The sequence below is a fragment of the Xiphophorus maculatus genome, chromosome 21, assembly GCF_002775205.1.
Source record: "Xiphophorus maculatus strain JP 163 A chromosome 21, X_maculatus-5.0-male, whole genome shotgun sequence".
NCBI classification, from domain to species: Eukaryota; Metazoa; Chordata; class Actinopteri; order Cyprinodontiformes; family Poeciliidae; genus Xiphophorus; species Xiphophorus maculatus.
In genome coordinates this window covers 16,020,093-16,046,216 of record NC_036463.1, presented here as the reverse complement: position 1 = coordinate 16,046,216, position 26,124 = coordinate 16,020,093, and the positions used below count along the sequence as shown (strand labels likewise).

Here is a 26,124-nt window from a genome sequence, read left to right as displayed (position 1 = left end):
AAGCTTCTCTGTGGTTTTTCTTGTTCTCTGAAACTGGCAGATATTCATCCCATTGTTTGTCTAATAAATGCATTGTTCCTGCTGCCGAAAATTTTAATTGGTTGATTTAAAAATGAATAGGTTAACATCCCCTTTCACAACAATAGGAAGGATAAAAAGTGCACCAGTAAACTCTGAAGTGACATTGACTTCCAAACACAGAAGTTGCTTGTTGGATGTTTTGCTCACTGAGTGAAATTCCTACGAAACCAGATGAACATTTTTCTAGTTTTATCTGCACATTATTCAGGTAAGAACATTTTTAAAATGAAAAATGATTTTGACAATATGTCTTTTCCTAAACCAGTCTGTTTCTTTGCTATAAAAACTGCCACTGTTTTCATGTTTAAAATTGTTGTTTTAAATTATACATTGAATTTGTTATCAAAAAGCTATGCTGCAGTTGTTCTTGAGCTCTGGGTCATGTAGTGTAAGTCTGAAGATGGACCAAAATGAAGACAGGAGCTTGGACATGCTCTTTTACTGATTAAAAAAGGAGACCTGCTTTTCTCCTTGGGAAATCCTGGGAAAGTGACACCATATATACTTGTAAAATAAAGAGCTCTTCTTCAAACTGGCTTCTGGATTTTAAAAACAAAAACAAAAAGAATCACTAGTGTTATTTTTCTGGTTACCTGCCGATAATAAATCACATATTTGACTAATATTATACAATAAAAATAAACTCTAACCCTATTACTCTATAATCTCATTGTTATTCTGAATAAAGGAAATTTCATAATCATTTACTAATTTCAGAATTTCCACATTTTGGCAACAACTTCCCCAGATATTCTTTAGTGAAGATGTGTCTGTAATCATTATTTAATATTTTTCAATCGCATTAGTTATAACTAACTGTTGTACTTTTCCTTACTTTTTTATGTTTTGTGTTTCAATTCACAATTATGATTATTATGATTATGATTATGATTACGATTATTATTATTATTATTATTATTAAGCATGTTCATTGTTAAGGTAATCACAACTCATGTTATTCCTGTGTTTTTCTGACTGTATCAGCTTATATGTAGGCTACACTATTATATGAAGGCCCATAGTGTAGCCTTCACACATGCACACCCCCACATATCACACACATGAATTCACGAATGCACAAACTCTTCTTGCTACATGAAATATATCTCTTCAATGAACATTTCAATTCTTTTTTCCTGGGATTCAGCCAATTAATCTGACCTCTTAATCTTAACCAATCTGACCTCTTAACCGTGTCTCATCTCTCTCATCCTCCAACACCAATGAATCCCCTCATAATCTTTAATTCTCCCTCCTTCTCTGGTGCTGAATCTGCTCCAGTGGCTGAAGTTTGTGTGGTTCATATCAGTCAGGTTGACACATTTCTTCTGTGTCTACTTTAGCGCTCTTTAGTCATTGCTCTCACAACTTTTCACAGTTTTTCTGGACCTGCTCCACCACAAATCCCCTCCGATCTGCTGAAATTACAGAATTTGTATCCTTGAAGGAGAATGGAGGGATGGATCAAGGAGGAGAGATTTCATTGGATTAACAAAATGTCCTTCAAGAAAATGTACCAGTGCACTGTTGTGATTGATGAAAATTATTTTTAACATAATTGGCAAACAGGACATTGCTCAGGACGCTGGACGCCCGCTCCACTCCTAAAGAAAACAGGCTGGAGCACAAAGAGGAAATATAGATGAATAAATTAACTAACATATATTCATTAAAATGGCAACATATAAGTAAGCAAACTTACAAAGTGATGAATACAAACCCAAGTGAGACTAAAAGTCCAAATACATACAGATCATGACCTGCTTGTCATGATTCCAGCCCTTCAGCTCTGGCTTGGCTGTGCTGATTGCTCATTGCCCTCACCTGCACTGAGCTGGTCCCTACTTAATCAGCTGCTCGTCACCAGCTCAGTGCGAGATCGTCTGTTGCCCCTGTCACAGCTTTCAAGCCTTGTCTCATGTTTCAAAGTGTTTTCTGGTTTCTGATCCTGCCTGTTTTTGACCACAGATTTTTGCCTAATCCTTTTGCTGTTGAAAGTCCTGTTGCTGAACCCTGCCTGTTTCTGACCCTGCCTCCTGCCTTCTGGATTCTGGATTCTGGATTTTCACTGCCTGAGACCCTCCCGTGCATGACCCTGGACCGTTTCACGACTCAGCCTCTGGTTGGTGGATTTTGCCCCTGTCGTCTGTTTGTCCCCTGAGACTCCCACAGATCTCCCCTTGTCCATTCACCCTCCCCTCCCCCGGCTGGACTCCTGACCCCTGTGGATTCCTCGTCCCTGACCCACTAGTGTGACCACATCCTTCTACACCATTTACTTTAGTAATAAAACTTTTTGGTTAACCATCCTCTTATTGTGGCTGCGTTTTGGGTTCTGGTTGATTCTGCTTTTACCATTACACTGCTTAACAAATTGCTAAATTAATTTTTACATGAAATTTGTTTAAAACACTGGATTGCAGGAGTTGTTCTCATCTTTTTACAGTCTGATGGCGGCTCTGTCAGAGAACGTGTTGACAGTCAGCATGTTACTGAGTGTCGTCTTTCTTCCAGGTGAGATGTTTGTTCTCTTCCTTTCATTTGGAGACATCACATGAGTCATTACTCTGAAATATTTCATCTTGATATTGTTTAGAGGCTCAACATGTAACAGTTTCCTCCTTAACACAAGGAGCTTATAGTGGACTTCAGGAAGAAGTTTGACATCATGTAGCCACTTACCAGAAATAGAGACTTTGTGGATGTGATGAAGACCTGAAAGAGTTTTTACTTTGTACTTCTTAGAAGAAACAGCATCACTAAGAAACTGCTGCTGTCCTTTTATCTTTGCATTATCTTAACTTACTGTCTTTGTACAAAGTATTCCAGCTGCAAACTAACACAATAAAAAAAGCTCCACAGGTGCCTTAAGGTCTCTCAGCAGATAATCCACTATCCTCTGCCTGCAAACTAGAACTGTATAATTCTCGCTGATTCAGGAACATCATGAAAATTCTCCAATGACATGAACTTCTGCCTTTGGGCAGACGTTTCAGATCTGTAAGGACTAAAACCAAATAGACTGAGAAACAGTTTTTACCCATCAGCCATCACCATGCTGAATGCTGTTAAGTGGTCAATTTGACATTGTCTATTTTTTTTGTGTCTGTCTTTGGTATAAATTAATGTTTTAATCAAGGGAGAAGAGCAATATAAGTAATTATTTGTCATTTTTTTAACTGAGACATTGTTTTTATCTGGATAATTGCATTCACATTTTATTGTACATTTTTTCATTGTTACAGTGACAAAAAGTATATTCTATTCTAAGTATATCTGTACAATAAAAAATGTAGTCTATTCTATTCTATCAAAAATTTATTTGCAGGAAGATTTTGCTCCACATCATGTTCATTATTTTTTTGTTATTACAGGTGCTTTGGCTGATTGTCCCAATCCAGTCCTTATTGCTAACACACCTGGGCAGATGGAAGCTCTGAGTGGATCTTGTTTGCAAGTTCCATGTAGCTTCAATTCAACACATTCCGATTTTGGCAAAACTAATGATTATTATGGAATTTGGTTGAAAAATACTGATTCTTTGAATCACTGTCCAAGCTGTATTATTTTCAACAGCAGTGGGTCAGTTAACAAATATTCACTGAAAATGATTGGAAACCTGAGTGAGAAAAACTGCACCACTCTGTTTACTTATTTAAATACGAGTTATACTGACACATACTACCTCCACATTGAGAACGGGGCATTTAGGTCAACATGTCATTGTTATCCTCTCCATATAAAAGTAAATGGTAAGAAACGTTTTGCTTGTTTATACTATATCTGGCTGAACTGCTATAAAACAGTATTATCAAACATGTTTATAATATTACTTGTACTTTCACTCTAAAAGAGAATTGTGTGTTAAAATGGCAGAACTTTAAAAATTTTGATTACGGTACAAAATTTTCTTTAGGACGTTGTAATAGTAAACAAATAGTGAATTTATGATTTTGAATACTCAATAATTGACTGATGGACAATCATTGCCCAAGTTTTTTCAGACAGTACAAGAAATATTGTCCATGACTTTAAAAAAATGTCTAACTTTTGTCCTTGATACATGACCTAGGGATTATTGAGGATTTAAAACAATTAAAACAAGTAAAAAAAAATAGATGAATAAAACTTGAACATGGAAATGAGACGTCCATTTCTAACCTGTTTTTTTTAATGTGAAATCCCAGATTCTCCTTGGAGTCCCAGCATTAATCTTCCTTCTGACCTGAAGGAGCATCAGTCTGTCACTGTAACCTGCTCAGCTTTCACTCCCTGTCCACAATCACCTCCTGAACTCACCTGTAATCTCCAACAAGACTCTCTCAATCAAACAGAGAAAAACACAGATGGAACCTTTACAACTAAAATCCAGAAGACCATCACTCTGTCAGACACACATGATGGATACAACATCAGATGTTCTGCCAGATATCCTGTGAATGGAGGAATCAAGACAGCAGAGACTAAAGTGACTCTTAGTGTTTCATGTAAGTGATCCTGTCAGCAGGTCATGGTTCAGCTGTTTCTGATCAATAAAGTTCATGTGTGTCTCATTTTCCTCAGATGCTCCTAGAAACACCTCAGCATCCATCAGTCCATCAGGTTTGGTGTCAGCAGGTAGCAGGGTGGAGCTGAACTGCTCCAGCAGAGCCAAACCTCCACCCAGCTTCACCTGGTTCAGGAACAACAAAGATGGAGCCACTAATGTGTCTGTGGGGCAGGTTTACAAATTCAACGCTACTGAGGAGGAAGAAAAGTTTTACTGTGTGGCTACAAATGATCTGGGTCAACAAAAATCATCTGTGATTCTTGTTGATATTAAAGGTAATACATTAATGTACACACATTTTGTCATGTCCTTTTAGGATTATAGTTTGTCTTGCATCATGTTTCAAAATTCATATTTTGTCACTTTCATAAAGAATTACTGTTAGTACAGATTCTGGCTTATAAAGAAAAAAAAATAAAACATCCCATTTGAGATCTTTGCAGTACAAAGAATTATGAGGATTCACTTCATTGTCTTTCTTTTTGCAGATGATCAATCATCTGAATTCCAGATCCTTAATATATTGAAGATCCTGGGGATTGTATTGCTCTGCACTAGCATCATCATCTTTGAGTGGTGAGATGCTTTTCTATGAGTTGATACTTTGCAGCTGTTGTTAGATGTTGGTGTTTAAATATTTTTTGTTCTTTCAGCTGGTTCAGATTCTCCAAGAAAACAAAGAAGGTAAACTAACTGAGTTGTTTGCATTGTAACACAAACAATGTGTTGAAATTTGTTAGAAACGATTGTTCAGGCGACAATATTTTATTTTATGTCGAAGGATTTTAGAAATGGTTAATGTGAAAATCCAACGTCCTTATCATAAATGATCAATATTCTGCATATATGTATAATACTTAAACTTCTAAAATTAGAGGCTACAGTGAGTTACATTCCCTCAAACACATCCATACACTGATGTACAGGATCATTAGATAACTTAGGGTTCAATTTTACCCAAAGACACTTCAACCATGATGAAAGGAAGCTGGAATTGAACTCACAACCAAATTTCAGACGATTACCACAAGCTACAATTTACCATCTCATTAAAGGACAAATGTTGTATTTTGTATGTTTAGCTTCCAGTGAGACTGAAAGCAAAGAGACCAGCCTCTATTTCCTCTGAAACAGTTTGAGCTCAAGTACATTTACTGTAAAATAAGTTTTGTTTTTTCTCTACACAGGAAACAGAAGAACCAACCTATGTCAACAATGTGATGGTGACTAAAGCATCATGAGCCACAAAAAGACCAAGAAGATGTCAAGGCCTCTGTCAGAGAGAGGATTTATTATTTCTATCCAATTGTTCAAGTTTGTGTCTCAAGAAGCTTTTTTCTATGTGCAAAGACCAATAGGTGGAGGTCTGGATACACTGTGGACGCGTCACCAGTCCATCACATCCCCATTCGTTGTGCTTTAGAAATTACTTATTATTTCTTGACACTTTGTTTCAATATAATATTGACTAAATAGTAATGCTTTGGTAGAACACTGTAGTATATACAGAATACATACAGTATATATACTGTATATACTATACATATACAGTATATTTGTATACTGTATATGTGTGTGTACGTGGAAGGTTGAATAGCTTTATGCATTTTCCTTAGTTTTTCACCTAAGTTTGTAAGACAAAACTACTCATCATATTTTCCTGAATGAGAAACTCAGTGTAGGATGTCGTATGCCGTATATATTGCAGTTTCAGAAAGAGTTAGCAGGTGTGTACACAGGATGATTTCTAAATCATGCTTTCATAAAGGTGTTCATGTAATATGTGCAGAATGGAGTTTAGTACTCTTATATAGCAGATCCATGACAGGTTTCAGTATTTGTTGTGCGTAGTTCTGAACTATTCTTGTTTATGTTTTTGGTGTTTTGATTTTTCAACTTATGCTGAATATGTTCATTCCTTCTCTATTTGAGCATAGTATGTTAATTGACATGTCTAACTTTGAATAGCTTTTTTTTCCCACAAATTTTGCATGTAGAGCATCAGAAAAGTCACATTTTTGCCTCACATCATGTTTTGCACAGATTAATGTGCTTTATTATTTCTTTTTTATAACAATGGATTTCTTCTTGGTACTCATCCATAAAGGACATGTCTGAGAAGTAAACACCTAATAATCGTCCCTTAATCAAATTTTCCCACCTGAGATCAAAACCTTATCTTGGTGGGTTTGAAGTTGTGCTATTCATCGCTAAACTCAATGTTCAGGTAGAGAATAACATCATCATCGTCATAATAAACTGATTTTGTTTTACACTTAGGATTAAATCACAATGTATGTAAATAGTTTTAATCTTCCTATGTAATTGAAGTGCCTTATAATGATATTATCATTTCTGAATGGGAATTTTATGTAATTGTCCTACAGTTTCTTGAGATGACGTTTTGCTGTGAAATTATGCATAAAAATAATCCATATTGAAATTAATCAGAAAGTTAATGTATAGATATAATTCTCCTCTTCTGTGTTGTACACCATGGCAGATAATGTGTTTGAAAGGCTAACATCCTCTTTCACAAAAGAGGATGCACTTTTGTGCATAAACAAAGGACAAACAGCACTTATCAGCTTTGACTTAAAATTGACTTTCAAACACAGAAGTTGCTCTTGAGATGTTTTGAAATTCTCACAGAGCCAGAATTAGATTTTTCTTGCTGTTTCATCTGCACAATATTTAGGTAAGAACAGTGTCGATACATGTTTGTGACAACACGTTTTTTCCAGTCTTCGTCTTTCCTATAAAAACTGCAATTGTTTCTATTTGAGAACTAGTTGTTTTTAATACACCACTAATTATTTAAAAGCACAATTTATTTTTCAGCTCTGTGTCATGTAGTGCAACTTTTACCTAAAGGAGCCCAGAATGACCATTAGCTGCATGTTTAGTGATAAATAAGAAAACTTACAAAGATTTTGGCAGGGTAAGAATACAGCAGCGACAACAGAGAAAACTGATGAGAGCATCAGTGGAGAGCAATGATTATAAAAAGGTCTAAATACTCTGAGACTGACAGAGAGACGGAAGACGACAGACAACAAATAAAAGTCTAAGAGAGCAAGCCACATGCAAAGTTGACTAATTTAATGGACTTTTAATACAAGTTTCAATGCAATTTTGCACTAAACGTGTCATTATTTACCGAATGACACTTCATGCCAACAGTCGTAAACATTCATGAAAACGCCTTCATGTTCATCACAGGAGTTATGTCATGTTTATCACAGTGTAATGTCAGTTTTATGCACACCCCGTCGAATAAAGTGTTACCAAGTTTTCATACAAAGACATTACTAACAGCTACTTTTCGTCATATGGTTATCTGGAAACAAAAGACTAAATAAATATCGTTGTTCAAACTGGATTCCCAGCAGAGCATTCGCATTCTGAAGAGAAAGGTCAGCATTTTTCTCTTCGCAGCAGTTTTATTAAAATTTTAAACAGCATTGTCACTTCTCCATACATGGTGATGAGGGCTGTATCGATGTGCTTTGACATGATTATTTTCATACAGGCTTTTAAGTAGAATGTCAGTGAGCTGAAATCAAACCTGTTTCTTTCAGTAAAGGTGGAACCATGTACAGTTTGAAAGAGCTTGAACTTCAGTGCAAAGGGAAGTAATGGAAATTTTGACTCTTGACAGTCACACATGAGCTTTGTTCTCGACACTGCCTGACATTTTGGCCTGCATGTGTTAGCCAGACACTAAAGTTCGTGAAGTACCACAGACAGCTAACTCCTATACTGGAAATGGAAATAGAAGAAAATACATTTTTTGTGTATCAAGAATTGCTGAAAGACTTTGTTGGAGTAAATGATATCCAGCCGTACCAATATAACACTAAACAGACAGACAGACGTTCAGGATTCACTAGAAACTCTTCAGATTTGTACTCTGATGATCAAGACCGCCATCGCCAACAAGACGACACACATAACAAATAAAAGTTGGGAACGTAGAAAGATGAGCTTGAGAAAAGCTCCTCATTTCAATACAACAGCAGAAAAAAATGACAAGTGGTTCAATTTGTTTATATTTTGTCCTGGTCATATATTGATATATTTACAATTCAAAAATAATGGCTGTTGTTTTTCTGCAGCTGTTGATGAAGCTACTACATGCCACAAACACATTAAAACTAATCATCTATAAACAAATCAGTAAGCTCTATTTCTTTATCATGAGTATCAGGAGTCTTTATATGATTCATTTTATAATATGATACAAGTTTAATTATCAGTACTTACTGTTTTATTTCAAGACTAGACAGTAAATTAAACTTAATTTGGATGTTTGGAAGAAAATGTTGATTTTGCTTTTGGTTAGATGAACCCCTAATTTAACTAACCATTACAAAAATACAACAAATGTTCCTTATCTTCACAATCAAACTGTTATTCAACACACAATGGATACAAGTGTCATGTTACAAGGAAGTAATCAGTCAAACAGACTCTGAAAAGCTAATCTTACACCAAACTTCCTCTTTTGCAAACGAGGAAGAAAAAATACGGCTCCTTGATTTCATACAACATGAACTTTTAAACAGAGAAGTTGTTCTTTTGGATCTTCTGCTCACCTGCTGAAATTTATATTCTCCTTAATGTGAAGCGATTTTGTTACAGGTGTTGATTCTTTGGGTAAGAACATTTTATGAATTACATTTCTTTTGCAGCTTTTAAAGTAATAAATTACTTTTTTGCTGTTAAAAAAGCTGTTGAGATTAGTGTAATGAATTATACTTGACTCTGCTTGCATGTTTTTCATTTAGTTTAACCACTTCTGAGAAAAAGCCATTGATTTCCATCCTTTCTAACAGAGTATGGTCTTTATATTCTTGTTTATAATATGTCAGTTTTAATTTGCTGCCAAATTATTTATCCAAAAGAAACTTTGATTTAAAACCTGAAAAACATTTTTCTGAGATCTTCTCCACTTTGACAGACGAAGGACGACTATCAGTCCGATGGCGGCTCTGTCTGAGAACATGCTGACAGTCAACATGTTACTGAGTCTCTTCTTTCTTCCAGGTGAGATGTTTGTTCACTTCCTTTCATTTGGAGAATGTGACACATCACATGAAACATTTTTATTGTCTAAAATATTTCATCTTGATCTTGTTTAAAGTTTCCACATGTTACATGATGCAGCAAATCTGGAGTTTGTGGATCATGAAGTTTTCCTGTTGGCAGATTTTGCTCTACATTGTGTTTATTCTCATTCTGCTTTATAGGGACTTTGGCTGATGACTGTGGAAACATTATACCTACCCTCAAGATCATTACACCGAATAACATGGAAGCTCTGTCTGGATCTTGTTTGCAAATCCCATGTACCTATAACACAGATAATCCTACATATGACAGCAGTAAAACTATCTATGGAATTTGGATGAAAGGTGGTGTAAATTATGGCACAGATAGAGATAAAGTTATTTTCGACAGCAGTGGGTCAATTAACACCTTTTCACTGAATATTACTGGAAACCTGAAAGAGAAAAACTGCACCACTCTGTTTCCTAATCTAACAACAAGTCATACAGACAAATACTTCTTCAGAGTTGAGAACGGTGACTACAAGGCATCAGCTTGTGCTGATCCTCTTCAAATTACAGTTAAAGGTAAGAACATTTTGTTTTAATGTAGTGTAACATAGAATTGCTGCTATGTTAATGATGATAAATATTTAAAATTTTGTTATTGTGCAACAAGAGCACTTGACTTTCCTCAAGTTTTTCCAAGTCTTTCAAATTGTTAGCACATGATCTTTTAATTTAGTGTTGTTTGAAAGTTTACTTTAATTCTTTCCTACAAAATACAACATATATATGTATTTGGGACAACTGTCTCTCAAAATATATTAAATATTTTTGGGCTTTCTTCCACAAACTTATGAATGTCAAAATGACACATTTGAATTAATTGCAGGAACACCTTTTGATGAATTTCAAGGTCACACCTTTAACACACTGCTTTCTTGTTTGACACAATAGGAAAGTCAAAAGAAATCAGCTAAGATATCAGGAAGGAAATTGTGCAGTTGCACAAGTCGGGTTCCTTCTTGTGAACAATCTACCTATGACTGCATGTGCCAAATTAATTTGTTCAAACAATTATATGCAAATGTGGGAATGTCCAATGATCATAGTGCTCATGAAGGAGACGGTTCTGTGTTACAGAGATGAATGACTTTTGGGCTGCAATGTGTAGATTGACCCCAGAACAAAAGCCAAAGCTCCTGGTGTAGATTCTGCTAAAGAATGTTAAATATGATTATCCACAGAAAAACCAGTCTTGTTCCAACATGGGCTGAAAGACCACTCAGTGAGCATTAAACATTTACTTCAAAAGAAGCATTAAAAGCCAGATTGCAGTTTGCAGATAAACACATTTTTGGAGGCATGTCCTGTAGTCTGATGAAACTAAAGTGGAACAAATTGGCCATAATAACAATCATTACATTTGGAGGAGAATTGGGGATGCTTGCATCATCCTAACTGTCAACTATCGGATCATGATGTGGGACTGCTTGCTTCAGGGGGAACTGGTACCCATCATAAAACTGATGGCATCATGAGGAAAGATCACTATTAGCAAATATTGAAGCAACATCTGAAGACTTCAGCCCTGGTCTGAAAAGACCTGTGAGTGAGGCTGCCAACAAACTTGACTCAGTTTCACCAGTTCTGTCAGGAGGAATGGACACCAGCAGCAAACTATTAGGAAAAGGTTGTGGCAGAAATCCCAAAAAGGTTTGATCCAAGTCATATATTTTAAAAGACAGTGTCTGTTATTGTGCAATAGCCAGCCTCGCCCACTCCTCACAACTCTCTTGGGCTGACTACTGACCAGTTCTCTGTCTAACAGGTCCGGAAAATCTCTGAGACCTGGATATTACCCTAAAAGAGATCTATTAGAGATAATCTATTCAAACTGGTGGCGAAGGCGATTCGTCTAGCTCTAACTACCTCCGATCCAGAAGTTACGACCCTTCACAGTTAAGAAACAATCAGCTGAGTAGCCCTCGCAGCTGCATAATTCCAATAACCACTTCTGTTAACGGTAGCTCGCCTCCTAAAATATAACTCGCTCTTGGAACCGGCTAGATTAATTTTAGTGACTTAGATTTAAGTCCCAGGGTCATTATTTGCTCTCACTAAAGGAAATTATGAAGCCACATATTTACTAGAATCATGTACATTAGTTTTACCACAATTAAAAGAACTGAAAATTAATTAAATGACTCAATTAATCCCAATGTCCACCAATCCTCATTAGAATTTTATAGTATAAATTTATTGAGCAAGCTTAAGCAGGGATATGTGACATACAAATCAATAATTAATTGTATATAATTCAAGAGCAGTATAATAAAATCAACATGTATAACCATACTATCCTGTCTCTTTTCCCTAACCTATGTCGCAAGTTCTGAGATGGACTTTTAGGGAGCAGATTCAACTCACACCCAGTTGGTGGTGGATCTTAGCAACAGGAACATCTAGAATCCTTGGTCAGAGTCTTTGTTCTTGTGTGGAAAAAATCCTCCTTAGAATAGAAGCAAAGCAGAACGGGTCCAATTCCTTCGAAAACCCCGCTCTTTATCCCTCAGGGACCTTTGTCTATTCTCCAAGTCTGTTGCAGAGTTAGAGATCGTTGGGTTGAGGCAGGGCCAACGGTCGAATCAAGAACCAGGGCTGGGGCGGTAGGATCTTGTCCCTTCTTAGCGGCGCGAAGTCTCAACTTCCCCGTGGCTCCGAGGTGCGGTCCTCTGTTGTTCCTCAATCTGCTTCTCCGTGTTGACTCGTCTCCAGCGCCGCGGACTAAGAACAGTTGCTTCCTCATTTCAGTCCCCTTTTATACGTTTTTCCACCATGTGTGTGTATGGAGAGCTTGGTCTACGTGACTTTCTGAACATCTGCTGATTCTCGTGGAAAGCCCCGACGGTCCCCATCCTGTTTGCTGAGTCTTGTGGAAAGTCCCATCTCTCCCCATCTTGCGACATATCCTGACAGCAGGACCTCACCCATCATGCTGACTTTAACATTATAACTTCCTCTCTTTTCTATAACTCACTATATTATCTGTTACAATTCATTAACCACATTCAACCCATATTAAAATCATTTGAATCGATTTCAAATCATCTCAGCTTTGATATTCATTAAGAATTAATCACATCTCTTACTGTTTATGAATCATCAAACATAATCATTACATTGTTGTTACCATTACAGATCATTATTCAGGAATACATTTCAGAAAGTTATTTAGTGATTACTTATAAACATATTACCAATTGTATTCATACATATTCAACTTAATTATTATTTTAATGAAACCACAAGATTGCTTTATTTCTCTCAGGCCTTTATGCACTTTTTCTGCGTGTACCTGGAAAGATCTCACAACCCCATGCCAGTTTTCTTGACAACAGTTTCTCTGATAGTGACCAAATTTACGTAAACTTGTGAATTTGAGGAAAGTTTGAAAAAATTTATGTTCTTGCTGATTTTTCTTTCATTTAGCAAATAGAAATAATTTTGGTAATTATAGCTAATATAAAACAACAACAAAAAAAGGTTTCACTGGATTTAGTTTCATAGAGTCAGAAAAAAAGTGCATGTGTCTCTTTATTGTGTTTGTGAAAATATCTGGTGTCAACTGTGTATATGTTTGCATACGTAAAAACGTGTGTGTGGTAAAATAATCATTTGTTTCCTTTTTGTCTTCCAATTTGTTAATGCAAGGGTGATAAATGTCAATGGATCACTCGTCCATTTGAGGACAATTGTGTTAGCGTACTTCTTTTTCTGAGAATAATTAAACTTATTGAAAAATATTTTAACAACAATTTGGTAGTTTTGGGCACTAAAAGTCTGCTTTGTTTATTAAAATTTGTGTCTGTTGTGAAATTATAGAATCTCCCTGGAGACCCAGGATTAATATCTCTGATGGTGACCTGAAGGAGAATCAGTCTGTCACTGTAACCTGCTCAGCTTTCACTCCGTGTCCACAATCACCTCCTGAACTCACCTGGAATCTCCAACAAGACTCTCTCAGACAAACAGAGAAAAACACAGATGGAACCTTTACAACTAAAATCCAGGAGACCATCACTCTGTCAGACACACATGATGGATACAACATCAGCTGTTCTGCCAGATATCCTGTGATTGGAGGAATCAAGACAGAAATGACAAAAGTGACTCTCAGTGTTTCATGTAAGTGATCCTGTCAGCAGGTCATGGTTCAGCTGTTTCTGACCAATAAAGTTCATGTGTGTCTCATTTTCCTCAGATTCTCCTAGAAACACCTCAGCATCCATCAGTCCATCAGCTTTGGTGTCAGCAGGTACCTGGGTGGAGCTGAGCTGCTCCAGCAGAGCCAAACCTCCACCCAGCTTCACCTGGTTCAGGATCAACAAACATGGAGCCACTAATGTGTCTGTGGGGCCAGTTTACAAATTCAACTCTAATGAGGAAGAAAAGTTTTACTGTGTGGCTACAAATGATCTGGGTCAACAAAAATCATCTGTGATTCTTGTTGATATTAGAGGTAATACGTTAACTTACACGCATTTTGTCATGTCTTTTTAGGATTATAGTTTGTCTTGCATCATGTTTCAGAATTCATATTTTTTATCCCTTTTATAAAGAATTACTGTTAATTCAGATTCCGGCTTATAAAGAAAATACAAAAAAATTAATAAAACATCAAATTTTAAATATCTGCAGTACAAAAGAATTATGAGGATTCACTTCATTGTCTTTCTTGTTGCAGATGATCAATCATCTGTATTCCAGATCCTTAATATATTGAAGATCATGGGGATTGTATTGCTCTGCACTAGCATCATCATCTTTGAGTGGTGAGATGCTTTTCTATGAGTTGATACTTTGCAGCTGTTGTTAGATGTTGGTGTTTAAATATTGTTTGTTCTTTCAGCTGGTTCAGATTCTCCAAGAAACCAAAGAAGGTAAACTAACTGAGTTGTTTGCATTGTAACACAAACAATGTGTTGAAATTTGTTAGAAAAGATTGTTCAGGTGACAATATTTTATTTTATGTCAAAGGATTTTAGAAATGGTTAATGTGAAAATCCAGTGTCCTTATCATAAATGATAAATATTCTGCATATATATAGAATACTTAAACTTCTAAAATTAGAGGCTACAGTGAGTTACATTCCCTCAAACACATCCATACACTGATGTACAGGATCATTAGATAACTTAGGGTTCAATTTTACCCAAAGACACTTCAACCATGATGAAAGGAAGCTGGAATTGAACTCACAACCAAATTTCAGACGATTACCAAAGAGCTACAATTTACCATCTCATTAAAGGACAAATGTTGTATTTTGTATGTTTAGCTTCCAGTGAGACTGAAAGCAAAGAGACCAGCCTCTATTTCCTCTGAAACAGTTTGAGCTCAAGTACATTTCCTGTAAAATAAGTTTTGTTTTTTCTCTACACAGGAACCAGAAGAACCAACCTATGTCAACAATGTGATGGTGACTAAAGCATCATGAGCCACAAAAAGACCAAGAAGATGTCAAGGCCTCTGTCAGAGAGAGGATTTATTATTTCTATCCAATTGTTCAAGTTTGTTTCTCAAGAAGCTTTTTTCTATGTGCAAAGACCAATAGGTGGAGGTCTGGATACACTGTGGACGCGTCACCAGTCCATCACATCCCCATTCGTTGTGCTTTAGAAATTACTTATTATTTCTTGACACTTTGTTTCAATATAATACTTATTGACTAAATAGTAATGCTTTGGTAGAACACTGTAGTATATACAGAATACATACAGTATATATACTGTATATACTATACATATACAGTATATTTATATACTGTATATGTGTGTGTACGTTGAAGGTTGAACGGCTTTATGCATTTTCCTTAGTTTTTCACCTCAGTTTTTAAGACAAAACTACTCATCATATTTTCCTGAATGAGAAACTCAGAGTAGGATGTCGTACGTCGTATATATTGCAGTTTCCGAAAGAGTTAACAGGTGTGTACACAGGATGATTTCTAAATCATCCATCCATCCATCCATCCATCCACTTTCTGTTCACCCTTGTCCCTAATGGGGTCGGGAGGGTTGCTGGTGCCCATCTCCAGCTACGTTCTGGGCGAGAGGCGGGGTACACCCTGGACAGGTCGCCAGTCTGTCGCAGGGCAACACAGAGACATACAGGACAAACAACCATGCACACACACACTCACACCTAGGGAGAATTTAGAGAAACCAATTGACCTGACAGTCATGTTTTTGGACTGTGGGAGGAAGCCAGAGTACCCGGAGAGAACCCACGCATGCACAGGGAGAACATGCAAACTCCATGCAGAAAGACCCCGGCCGGGAATCGAACCCAGGACCTTCTTGCTGCAAGGCAACAGTGCTACCAACTGCGCCACTGTGCAGCTGATTTCTAAATCATGCTTTCATAAAGGTGTTCATGTAATATGTGCAGAATGGAGTTTAGTACTCTTATATAGCAGATCCATGACAGGTTTCAGTATTTGTTGTGCTTAGTTCTGAACTATTCTTGTTTATGTTTTTGGTGTTTTGATTTTTCAACTTATGCTGAATATGTTCATTCCTTCTCTATTAGAGCATAGTATGTTAATTGACATGTCTAACTTTGAATAGCTTTTTTTCCCACAAATTTTGTATGTAGAGCATCAGAAAAAAGTCACATTTTTGCCTCACATCATGTTTTGCACAGATTAATGTGTTTTATTATTCCTTTATTATAACAATGGATTTCTTCTTGGTACTCATCCATAAAAGACATGTCTGAGAAGTAAACACCTAATAATCGTCCCTTAATCAAATTTTCCCACCTGAGATCCAAACCTTTTCTTGGTGGGTTTGAAGTTGTGCTATTCATCGCTAAACTCAATGTTCAGGTAGAGAATAACATCATCATCGTCATAATAAACTGATTTTGTTTTACACTTAGGATTAAATCACAATGTATGTAAATAGTTTTAATCTTCCTATGTAACTCAAGTGCCTTATAATGATATTATCATTTCTGAATGGGAATTTTATGTAATTGTCCTACAGTTTCTTGAGATGACGTTTTGCTGTGAAATTATGCATAAAAATAATCCATATTGAAATTAATCAGAAAGTTAATGTATAGATATAATTCTCCTCTTCTGTGTTGTACACCATGGCAGATAATGTGTTTGAAAGGCTAACATCCTCTTTCACAAAAGAGGATGCACTTTTGTGCATAAACAAAGGACAAACAGCACTTATCAGCTTTGACTTAAAATTGACTTTCAAACACAGAAGTTGCTCTTGAGATGTTTTGAAATTCTCACAGAGCCAGAATTAGATTTTTCTTGCTGTTTCATCTGCACAATATTTAGGTAAGAACAGTGTCGATACATGTTTGTGACAACACGTTTTTTCCAGTCTTCGTCTTTCCTATAAAAACTGCAATTGTTTCTATTTGAGAACTAGTTGTTTTTAATACACCACTTATTATTTAAAAGCACAATTTATTTTTCAGCTCTGTGTCATGTAGTGCAGCTCCTACCTAAAGGAGCCCAGAATGACCATTAGCTGCATGTTTAGTGATAAATAAGAAAACGTACAAAGATTTTGGCAGGGTAAGAATACAGCAGCGACAACAGAGAAAACTGCTGAGAGCATCAATGGAGAGCAATGATTATAAAAAGGTCTAAATACTCTGAGACTGACAGAGAGACGGAAGACGACAGATAACAAATAAAAGTCTAAGAGAGCAAGCCACATGCAAAGTTGATAAATTTAATGGACTTTTAATACAAGTTTCAATGCAATTTTGCACTAAACGTGTCATTATTTATCGAATGACACTTCATGCCAACAGTCGTAAACATTCATGAAAACGCCTTCATGTTCATCACAGGAGTTATGTCATGTTTATCACAGTGTAATGTCAGTTTTATGCACACCCTGTCGAATAAAGTGTTACCAAGTTTTCATACAAAGACATTACTAACAGCTACTTTTCGTCATATGGTTATCTGGAAACAAAAGACTAAATAAATATCGTTGTTCAAACTGGATTCCCAGCAGAGCATTAGCATTCTGAAGAGAAAGGTCAGCATTTTTCTCTTCGCAGCAGTTTTATTAAAATTTTAAACAGCATTGTCAATTCTCCAAACATGGTGATGAGGGCTGTATCGATGAGCTTTTACATGATTATTTTCATACAGGCTTTTAAGTAGAATGTCAGTGAGCTGAAATCAAACCTGTTTCTTTCAGTAAAGGTGGAACCATGTACAGTTTGAAAGGGCTTGAATTTCAGTGCAAAGGGAAGTAATGGAAATTCTGACTCTTGACAGTCACACATGAGCTTTGTTCTCGACACTGCCTGACATTTTGGCCTGCATGTGTTAGCCAGACACTAAAGTTAGTGAAGTACCACAGACAGCTAACTCCTATACTGGAAATGGAAATAGAAGAAAATACATTTTTTGTGTATCAAGAATTGTTGAAAGACTTTGTTGGAGTAAATGATATCCAACCGTACCAGTATAACCCTAAACCGACAGACAGACGTTCAGGATTCAGTAGAAACTCTTCAGATTTGTACTCTGATGATCAAGACCGCCATCGCCAACAAGACGACACACATAACAAATAAAAGTTGGGAACGTAGAAAGATGAGCTTGAGAAAAGCTCCTCATTTCAATACAACAGCAGAAAAATATGACAAGTGGTTGGATTTGTTTATATTTTGTCCTGGTCATATATTGATATATTTACAATTCAAAAATAATGGCTGTTGTTTTTCTGCAGCTGTTGATGAAGCTACTACATGCCACAAACACATTAAAACTAATCATCTATAAACAAATCAGTAAGCTCTATGTCTTTATCATGAGTATCAGGAGTCTTTATATGATTCATTTTATAACATGATACAAGTTTAATTATCAGTACTTACTGTTTTATTTCAACACTAGACAGTGAATTAAACTTAATTTGGGGGGCGTGTCGTGGTGGCGTAGCGGTTAGCGCGACCCGTATTTGAAGGCCTTGAGTCCTCGAAGCGGCAGTCGCGGGTTCGACTCCCGGACCCAACGACATTTGTCGCATGTCTTCCCCCCTCTCCTTCCCTGTTTCCTGTCAGCCCACTATCATATAAGGGACACTAGAGCCCACAAAAATACCCCCTGGAAGAGCTAAAAAAAAAAAAAAACTTTATTTGGATGTTTGGAAGAAAATGTCGATTTTGCTTTTGGTTAGATGAACCCCAAATTTAACTAACCCTTACAAAAATACAACAAATGTTCCTTATATTGCAAAATGCCCTGTGTGTTAATTATCTTCATAATCAAACTGTTATTCAACACACAGTGGATACAAGTGTCATGTTACAAGGAAGTAATCAGTCAAACAGACTCTGAAAAGCTAATCTTACACCAAACTTCCTCTTTTGCAAACGAGGAAGAAAATATACGGCTCCTTGATTTCATACAACATGAACTTTTAAACAGAGAAGTTGTTCTTTTGGATCTTCTGCTCACCTGCTGAAATTTATATTCTCCTTAATGTGAAGCGATTTTGTTACAGGTGTTGATTCTTTGGGTAAGAACATTTTATGAATTACATTTCTTTTGCAGCTTTTAAAGTAATAAATTACATTTTTGCCGTTAAAAAGGCTGTTGAGATTAATGTAATAAATTATACTTGACTCTGCTTGCATGTTTTTCATTGAGTTTAACCACTACTGAGAAAAAGCCATTGATTTCCATCCTTTCTAACAGAGTATGGTCTGTATATTCTTGTTTATAATATGTCAGTTTTAATTTGCTGCCAAATTATTTATCCAAAAGAAACTTTGATTTAAAACCTGAAAAATATTTTTCTGAGATCTTCTCCACTTTGACAGACGAAGGACGACTATCAGTCCGATGGCGGCTCTGTCTGAGAACATGCTGACAGTCAACATGTTACTGAGTCTCTTCTTTCTTCCAGGTGAGATGTTTGTTCACTTTCTTTCATTTGGAGAATGTGAGACATCACATGAAACATTTTTATTGTCTAAAATATTTCATCTTGATCTTGTTTAAAGTTTCCACATGTTACATGATGCAGCTAATCTGGAGTTTGTGGATCATGAAGTTTTCCTGTTGGTAGATTTTGCTCTACATCGTGTTTATTATCATTCTGCTTTACAGGGACTTTGGCTGATGACTGTGGAAACAATAAACCTGCCCTCAAGATCATTACACCGAATAACATGGAAGCTCTGTCTGGATCTTGTTTGCAAATCCCATGTACCTATAACACAGATAATCCTACATATGACAGCAGTAAAACAATCAATGGAATTTGGATGAAAGGTGGTGTAAATTATGGCACAGATAGAAGTAATGTTATTTTCGACAGCAGTGGGTCAATTAACACCTTTTCACTCAATATTACTGGAAACCTGAAAGAGAAAAACTGCACCACTCTGTTTCCCAATCTAACAACAAGTCATACAGACAAATACTTCTTCAGAGTTGAGAACGGTGTCTACAAGGCATCAGCTTGTGCTGATCCTCTTCAAATTACAGTTAGAGGTAAGAACATTTTTGTTTTAATGTAGTGTAACATAGAATTGCTGCTATGTTAATGATGATAAATATTTAAAATTTTGTTATTGTGCAACAAGAGCACTTGACTTTCCTCAAGTTTTTCCAAGTCTTTCAAATTGTTAGCACATGATCTTTTAATTTAGTGTTGTTTGAAAGTTTACTTTAATTATTTCCTACAAAATACAACATATATATGTATTTGGGACAACTGTCTCTCAAAATATATTAAATATTTTTGGGCTTTCTTCCACAAACATATGACTGGTAAAATGACACATTTGAATTAATTGCAGGAACACCTTTTGATGAATTTCAAGGTCACACCTTTAACACACTGCTTTCTTGTTTGACACAATAGGAAAGTCAAAAGAAATCAGCTAAGATATCAGTAAGGAAATTGTGCAGTTGCACAAGTCGGGTTCCTTCTTGTGAACAATCTACCTATGACTGCATGTGCCAAATTAATTTGTTCAAACAATTATATGCAAATGTGGGAATGTCCAATAATCATAGTGCTCATGAAGGAGACGGTTCTGTGTTACAGAGATGAATGACTTTTGGGCTGCAATGTGTAGATTGACCCCAGAACAAAAGCCAAAGCTCCTGGTGTAGATTCTGCTAAAGAATGTTAAATATGATTATCCACAGAAAAACCTGTCTTGTTCCAACATGGGCTGAAAGACCACTCAGTGAGGACAAAACCTTTACTTCAAAAGAAGCATTAAAAGCCAGATTGCAGTTTGCAGATAAACACATTTTTGGAGGCATGTCCTGTGGTCTGATGAAACTAAAGTGGAACTGATTGGCCATAATAACAATCATTACATTTGGAGGAGAATTGGGGATGCTTGCATCATCCTAACTGTCAACTATGGGAGTGGCAGCATCATGATGTGGGACTGCTTGCTGCAGGAGGAACTGGTACCCATCGTAAAACTGATGGCATCATGAGGAAAGAGCACTATTAGCAAATATTGAAGCAACATCTGAAGACTTCAGCCCTGGTCTGAAAAGACCTGTGAGTGAGGCTGCCTACAAACTTGACTCAGTTTCACCAGTTCTGTCAGGAGGAATGGACACCAGCAGCAAACTATTAGGAAAAGGTTGTGGCAGAAATCCCAAAAAGGTTTGATCTAAGTCATATATTTTAAAAGACAGTTTCTCTGATAGTGACCAAATTTATGTAAACTTGTGAATCTGAGGAAAGTTTGAAAAAAAAGTTCTTGCTGATTTTTCTTTCATTTAGCAAATAGAAATAATTTTGGTAATTATAGCTAATATAAAACAACAACAAAAAAGGTTTCGCCGGATTTAGTTTCATAGAGTCAGAAAAAAAGTGCATGTGTCTCTTTATTGTGTTTGTGAAAATATCTGGTGTCAACTGTGTATATGCTTGCATACGTAAAAACGTGTGTGTGGTAAAATAATAATTTGTTTCCTTTTGGTCTTCCAATTTGTTAATGCAAGGGTGATAAATGTCAATGGATCACTTGTCCATTTGAGGACAATTGTGTTAGAGTATTTCTGTTTCTAGGATTAATGAAACTTATTGAAAAATATTTTAACAACCTTTTGGTAGTTTTGGGCACTAAACGTCTGCTTTGTTTATTAAAATGTGCGTCTGATGTGAAATTATAGAATCTCCCTGGAGACCCAGGATTAATATCTCTGATGGTGACCTGAAGGAGAATCAGTCTGTCACTATAACCTGCTCAGCTTCAACTCCGTGTCCACACTCACCTCCTGAACTCACCTGGAATCTCCAACAAGACTCTCTCAGACAAACAGAGAAAAACACAGATGGAACCTTTACAACTAAAATCCAGGAGAACATCACTCTGTCAGACACACATGATGGATACAACATCAGCTGTTCTGCCGGATATCCTGTGAAAGGAAGAATCAAGACAGCAGAGACAGAAGTGACTCTTAATGTTTCATGTAAGTGATCCTGTCAGCAGGTCATGGTTCAGCTGTTTCTAATCAATAAAGTTCATGTGTGTCTCATTTTCCTCAGATGCTCCTAGAAACACCTCAGCATCCATCAGTCCATCAGGTTTGGTGTCAGCAGGTAGCAGGGTGGAGCTGAACTGCTCCAGCAGAGCCAAACCTCCACCCAGCTTCACCTGGTTCAGGAACAACAAAGATGGAGCCATTAATGTGTCTGTGGGGCCAGTTTACGGCTTGAATGTTACTGAAAGAGGAGAGTTTTACTGTGTGGCTACAAATGATCTGGGTAATCAGACATCCTATGTGAACATTAACATTGAAGGTATTTCTTGACTCCATTACAAACATTTGAACATATTCTCTCACCATGATCCTTTTCAGTTTGTCTTTGATTTTCATGTTGTACTGTTTTTCTTAGGTCCTTCAACAAAAGCAGATTTTCCCACTGTGCCAATGGCAGTGGGACTATCTGTGGCCATCATTGTGGGTTTATGTCTGGTTTTAACTTATTGGTGAGTATCATAATTATTAAAATCATGCTGCACTTTGTGGATGTAGTTACCTTAAAAAGTTAGTTAATATCGAACTCCTCAAAATCGCTTTGATTTCCACACGTACATTTTGAACAATAGAATTTACATTCATAAAACACAAAGTATTTTTTGATTCCTTCTGCTGCCAGTCGGGAAAAGTTGTATTTTAAAGAATGAAATAAAACCGATTGTACAAATAACATAATTACAAAATAAAGAAGTGAGGCAGAAGAAAGCGTTTTCAAATCAAATTTTGTTCAACAAAAAAACTTAGAAAAGCAATAGTTACATTATGTAATGCATATTATACACTCAACAAAAATATGAATGCAACACTTTTGTTTTTGCTCCCATTTTTCAAGAGATGGACTCAAAGATCTAAAATTCATTCCAGATAAACAATATTACCATTTCTTTCAAATGTTGTCCACAAATCTGTCTAAAAGTTTGATAGTGAGCACTTCTGCTTTGCTGAGATAATCCATCCCACCTCATAGGTGTGCCACATCAAGATGCTGATCTGACATGATTAGTGCACAGGTGTACCTTATACTGCCCACAATAAAAGGCCACTCTGAAATGCGCAGTTTTGTCTCACAGCAAAATGCCACAGATGTCACAAGCATTGAGGGAGCGTGCATTTGGCATGCTGACAGCAGGAATGTCAACCAGATCTGTTGCTCATGCATTGACTGTTCATTTCTCCACCATAAGCCGTCTCCAAAGGTGTTTCAGAGAATATGGCAGTACATCCAACCGGCCTCACAACCGCAGACCACGTGTAACCATACCAGCCCAGGACCTCCACATCCTGCAGGTTCACCTCCAAGATTGTCTGAGACCAGCCACTCAGACAGCTGCTGAAACAATTGGTTTGCATAACCAAAGAATTTCTGCACAAACTGTCAGAAACCATCTCAGGGAAGCTCAACTGCATGCTAGTCGTCCTCATCGGGGTCTTAACTTGACTCCAGATCGTTGCCGTAACAGACTTGAGTGGCAAATGCTCACATTCGATGGCGTCTGGCACGTTGGAGAGGTGTTCTCTTCACGGATGAATCTCGGTTTACATTGTTCAGGGCAGATGGCAGACAGCGTGTGTGGCGTCGGGTGGGTGAGCGCTTTGCTTATCCCGATGTTGTGGATCGAGTGGCCCATGGTGGTGGTGGGGTTATGGTATGGGCAGGCATCTGTTATGGACGAAGAACACAGGTGCACTAGTCTCCTGTTTCAATGTTTCCATGGTGATTTTGTTGGTTAATTATACAGCAAGATGTGTTTGATCAAACTGGTGTCACTTACACACCATGATGAAAAATTAATGTTTTTTGAACAGTCGAAACCTCCATATGTACACCTGAAACTTTGTCTAGCAAAATGCATCTTGTTTTGTTTTTCAGTTTTTGTAGTTTTCTGTATTTAAATCTGATTACATTGATGATCATCTTTTAATGCGGTCGCCTCAAATACTGCAGAAATGTTCTGACAGATCTCTAATGTCTTCCAGTTGTTTTAAGGCCAAACAATCTTCTCCTCAACAGACTCAGGTGAGGAAATGATCATCTTCTCTATGCAGATCCTCAGTAATTGTTCATGTTTGTGACTTCATATGCATTTCCCAGCAGGATCTATTTTATATTACTACCCTTACCAGACTTTAAAATTCCAGTTCAGTTAATGTTTTGCATAAAGGTCTCAATAATAATAATACATCTCAGGAGGGCTACACATATATATATTTATTTTTCTATCCGACAGAGTCAAACAGGCGTTGAAGCTGATGTTCAGGTATCAGACGACAAAGAAACAAAAGGAGAAGTTCATTATGGAGAAGTGAACATCATAAAGAAGTCACCTGAAGCTTCCTCTTTGCCAGTGCCGGACGGCGAACAGACGTCGGTGTACGCTCAGGTCAAAGTGCCAATGGCAGAGAAATCCACAACACAGACTGCTGAGAGTCCAGAGAATCTCTACGCTCAAGTGAAGAAGGATTAATGTTCGTTTGTACGATAAAATCAGGATTTATTTGTGCAATAAGTAAGATCTTGTCAGACATGGTAGACATGTTTTTCTGAATGTGCTCATCCTTAGTTTAATTGTTCTGAGGCTTTTGATTTCATACTTTGTAAAGATCTCAGTTATTTTGTACTTGTTTTAACAGTGAGATCTGCAGATGGATCTCCTTGTCATGAAATGATTTTTGAAAAGAAAAAAAGTGTTAAAAGCAGAGAATAATTTATTTCCTTCTCATTTAAACTTTCCTAAAAACTGAAGGTTAATTTAAGACTGTGTGTGTGTTTATGTTTTATGGCTTGCTAGAGTGTCAACCATAACATTTTCAGTTTATCACCTGCTGGTCACAGAAAAACGTGTTGAAATAAAAATGTGACCAAACTAATTCAAGTAAGTTTGTAAAAGTAATTATTTTCACAGGAGCTACTCTAGTGTGGCACCTCTTACAGAAATATAACTGATATAAAAGTTAATGACTCTTTTTGTCTGGTTAGAACAGAAAATAGGCTGGGCAGCCATGCCGTGGTAGCTACGTCATACTTCCTGTAGGCCATAGGAATTGAATGCAGACAGTGTTTGGGTAGCATAGCGTTAGATCTAGTTACAATAGCGTTAGAACTAGTTACATTATGACGGGTTTCTTGATCAGACATTTGCATAGTGTTTACATAGGTTTTGTAGCAGTGGAGCCTTTATGTAATATGTAGTGTGTCTGACCTGTGACAGTCAGAGAGCCTCTCTGGCAGCCTGGCCTAAAAGTGGAGCTCACATGAAACCCACCATAGAGTCAGACGTGCTGCAGTATGATTTATCTAAACGAAACTCCCCTTATTTGACATCGAAACCAAGACCAGGTCTTACATTCTTCCAACAAGCTTTGAAAAGGAATGCTGGTAGCCATTTTGCAGACTTTATTTTTAAATATATTATTGAATGTTTTTGTATCTTTGCTTTGGTCAAATGTGACGTGTAATATTTCTCCTGAGCTTGGCATTTGAGTTCTTCTCCACTCTTCTTATTCAACAAGTTTATTAGAATTGTTATTTACATTTCTCTCTCTCTACTAGATTTGTTTATTTTTTGGTAACAGAATATGCATCAACTTAAATTTGAGAAAGGTTTCAAACCTTTTTATCGCCTTCTTTACACATTTTTGAATGGGGTGAGCAAATGTTTTATATCTGAAAAACAGAATGAATCATAAGAAACTCATTCATTATTTTCTGTACCAATTTCCTGCTGTTTGCTCTGCCAGAGCTCTGGAACCTTTGCAAGAGATGCCAACAAGGTGGGGCACTTTGCAGTAATTTACTGTGAGTAAAAGTGATTACCTTGATAAAAGTAAAAGATGAATAAACAAAAGTTAAAAGAAC

General features: G+C 36.7%; 3 protein-coding genes across 4 annotated transcripts; all 3 read left to right on the top strand.

Annotated features, from left to right (window-relative positions):
* Positions 1-204: 204 nt before the first annotated feature.
* Positions 205-7,895, top strand: LOC102233565 (sialic acid-binding Ig-like lectin 14). The gene is made up of 8 exons (XM_023326515.1): positions 205-289; positions 2,528-2,595; positions 3,456-3,833; positions 4,269-4,568; positions 4,645-4,905; positions 5,119-5,206; positions 5,284-5,314; positions 5,818-7,895. The coding sequence occupies exons 1-8, from the start codon at positions 216-218 to the stop codon at positions 5,869-5,871; spliced, it is 1,254 nt and encodes a 417-aa protein (XP_023182283.1). The 5' UTR covers positions 205-215; the 3' UTR covers positions 5,872-7,895.
* Positions 7,896-9,195: 1,300 nt separating this feature from the next.
* LOC106700341 (sialic acid-binding Ig-like lectin 12) lies at positions 9,196-15,756 on the top strand. 2 transcript variants are annotated; one of them, XM_023326517.1, is made up of 8 exons: positions 9,196-9,289; positions 9,594-9,679; positions 9,883-10,269; positions 13,570-13,872; positions 13,949-14,206; positions 14,432-14,519; positions 14,597-14,627; positions 15,132-15,756. In XM_023326517.1, the coding sequence occupies exons 2-8, from the start codon at positions 9,616-9,618 to the stop codon at positions 15,183-15,185; spliced, it is 1,185 nt and encodes a 394-aa protein (XP_023182285.1). In that variant the 5' UTR covers positions 9,196-9,289; positions 9,594-9,615; the 3' UTR covers positions 15,186-15,756. The 2 variants fall into 2 exon arrangements, with proteins under 2 accessions (XP_023182285.1, XP_023182286.1); XM_023326518.1 differs by having other exon boundaries at positions 9,421-9,679.
* Positions 15,757-19,165: 3,409 nt separating this feature from the next.
* Positions 19,166-26,119, top strand: LOC111606187 (B-cell receptor CD22-like). Its single transcript, XM_023326037.1, has 8 exons — positions 19,166-19,260; positions 19,565-19,650; positions 19,854-20,240; positions 21,894-22,196; positions 22,273-22,527; positions 22,624-22,717; positions 24,246-24,285; positions 24,497-26,119. Exons 2-8 carry the CDS (start codon positions 19,587-19,589, stop codon positions 24,731-24,733), a joined length of 1,380 nt encoding a protein of 459 aa, XP_023181805.1. The 5' UTR covers positions 19,166-19,260; positions 19,565-19,586; the 3' UTR covers positions 24,734-26,119.
* The last annotated feature ends 5 nt before the right edge of the window (positions 26,120-26,124 follow it).

Bases quoted from the DNA above. Each gene is read 5' to 3' on its own strand.
- LOC102233565 (XM_023326515.1), top strand. From the start codon at position 216: ATGTTTTGCTCACTGAGTGAAATTCCTACGAAACCAGATGAACATTTT. The intron at 4,906-5,118 runs GTAATACATTAA...TTCTTTTTGCAG, and splicing joins GATTCTTGTTGATATTAAAG to ATGATCAATCATCTGAATTC. The intron at 5,207-5,283 runs GTGAGATGCTTT...TTGTTCTTTCAG, and splicing joins AGCATCATCATCTTTGAGTG to CTGGTTCAGATTCTCCAAGA.
- LOC111606187 (XM_023326037.1), top strand. From the start codon at position 19,587: ATGGCGGCTCTGTCTGAGAACATGCTGACAGTCAACATGTTACTGAGT. The intron at 22,528-22,623 runs GTATTTCTTGAC...TGTTTTTCTTAG, and splicing joins TGTGAACATTAACATTGAAG to GTCCTTCAACAAAAGCAGAT. The intron at 24,286-24,496 runs GTGAGGAAATGA...TCTATCCGACAG, and splicing joins CTTCTCCTCAACAGACTCAG to AGTCAAACAGGCGTTGAAGC.
- LOC106700341 (XM_023326517.1), top strand. From the start codon at position 9,616: ATGGCGGCTCTGTCTGAGAACATGCTGACAGTCAACATGTTACTGAGT. The intron at 9,680-9,882 runs GTGAGATGTTTG...TCTGCTTTATAG, and splicing joins GAGTCTCTTCTTTCTTCCAG to GGACTTTGGCTGATGACTGT. The intron at 14,207-14,431 runs GTAATACGTTAA...TTCTTGTTGCAG, and splicing joins GATTCTTGTTGATATTAGAG to ATGATCAATCATCTGTATTC.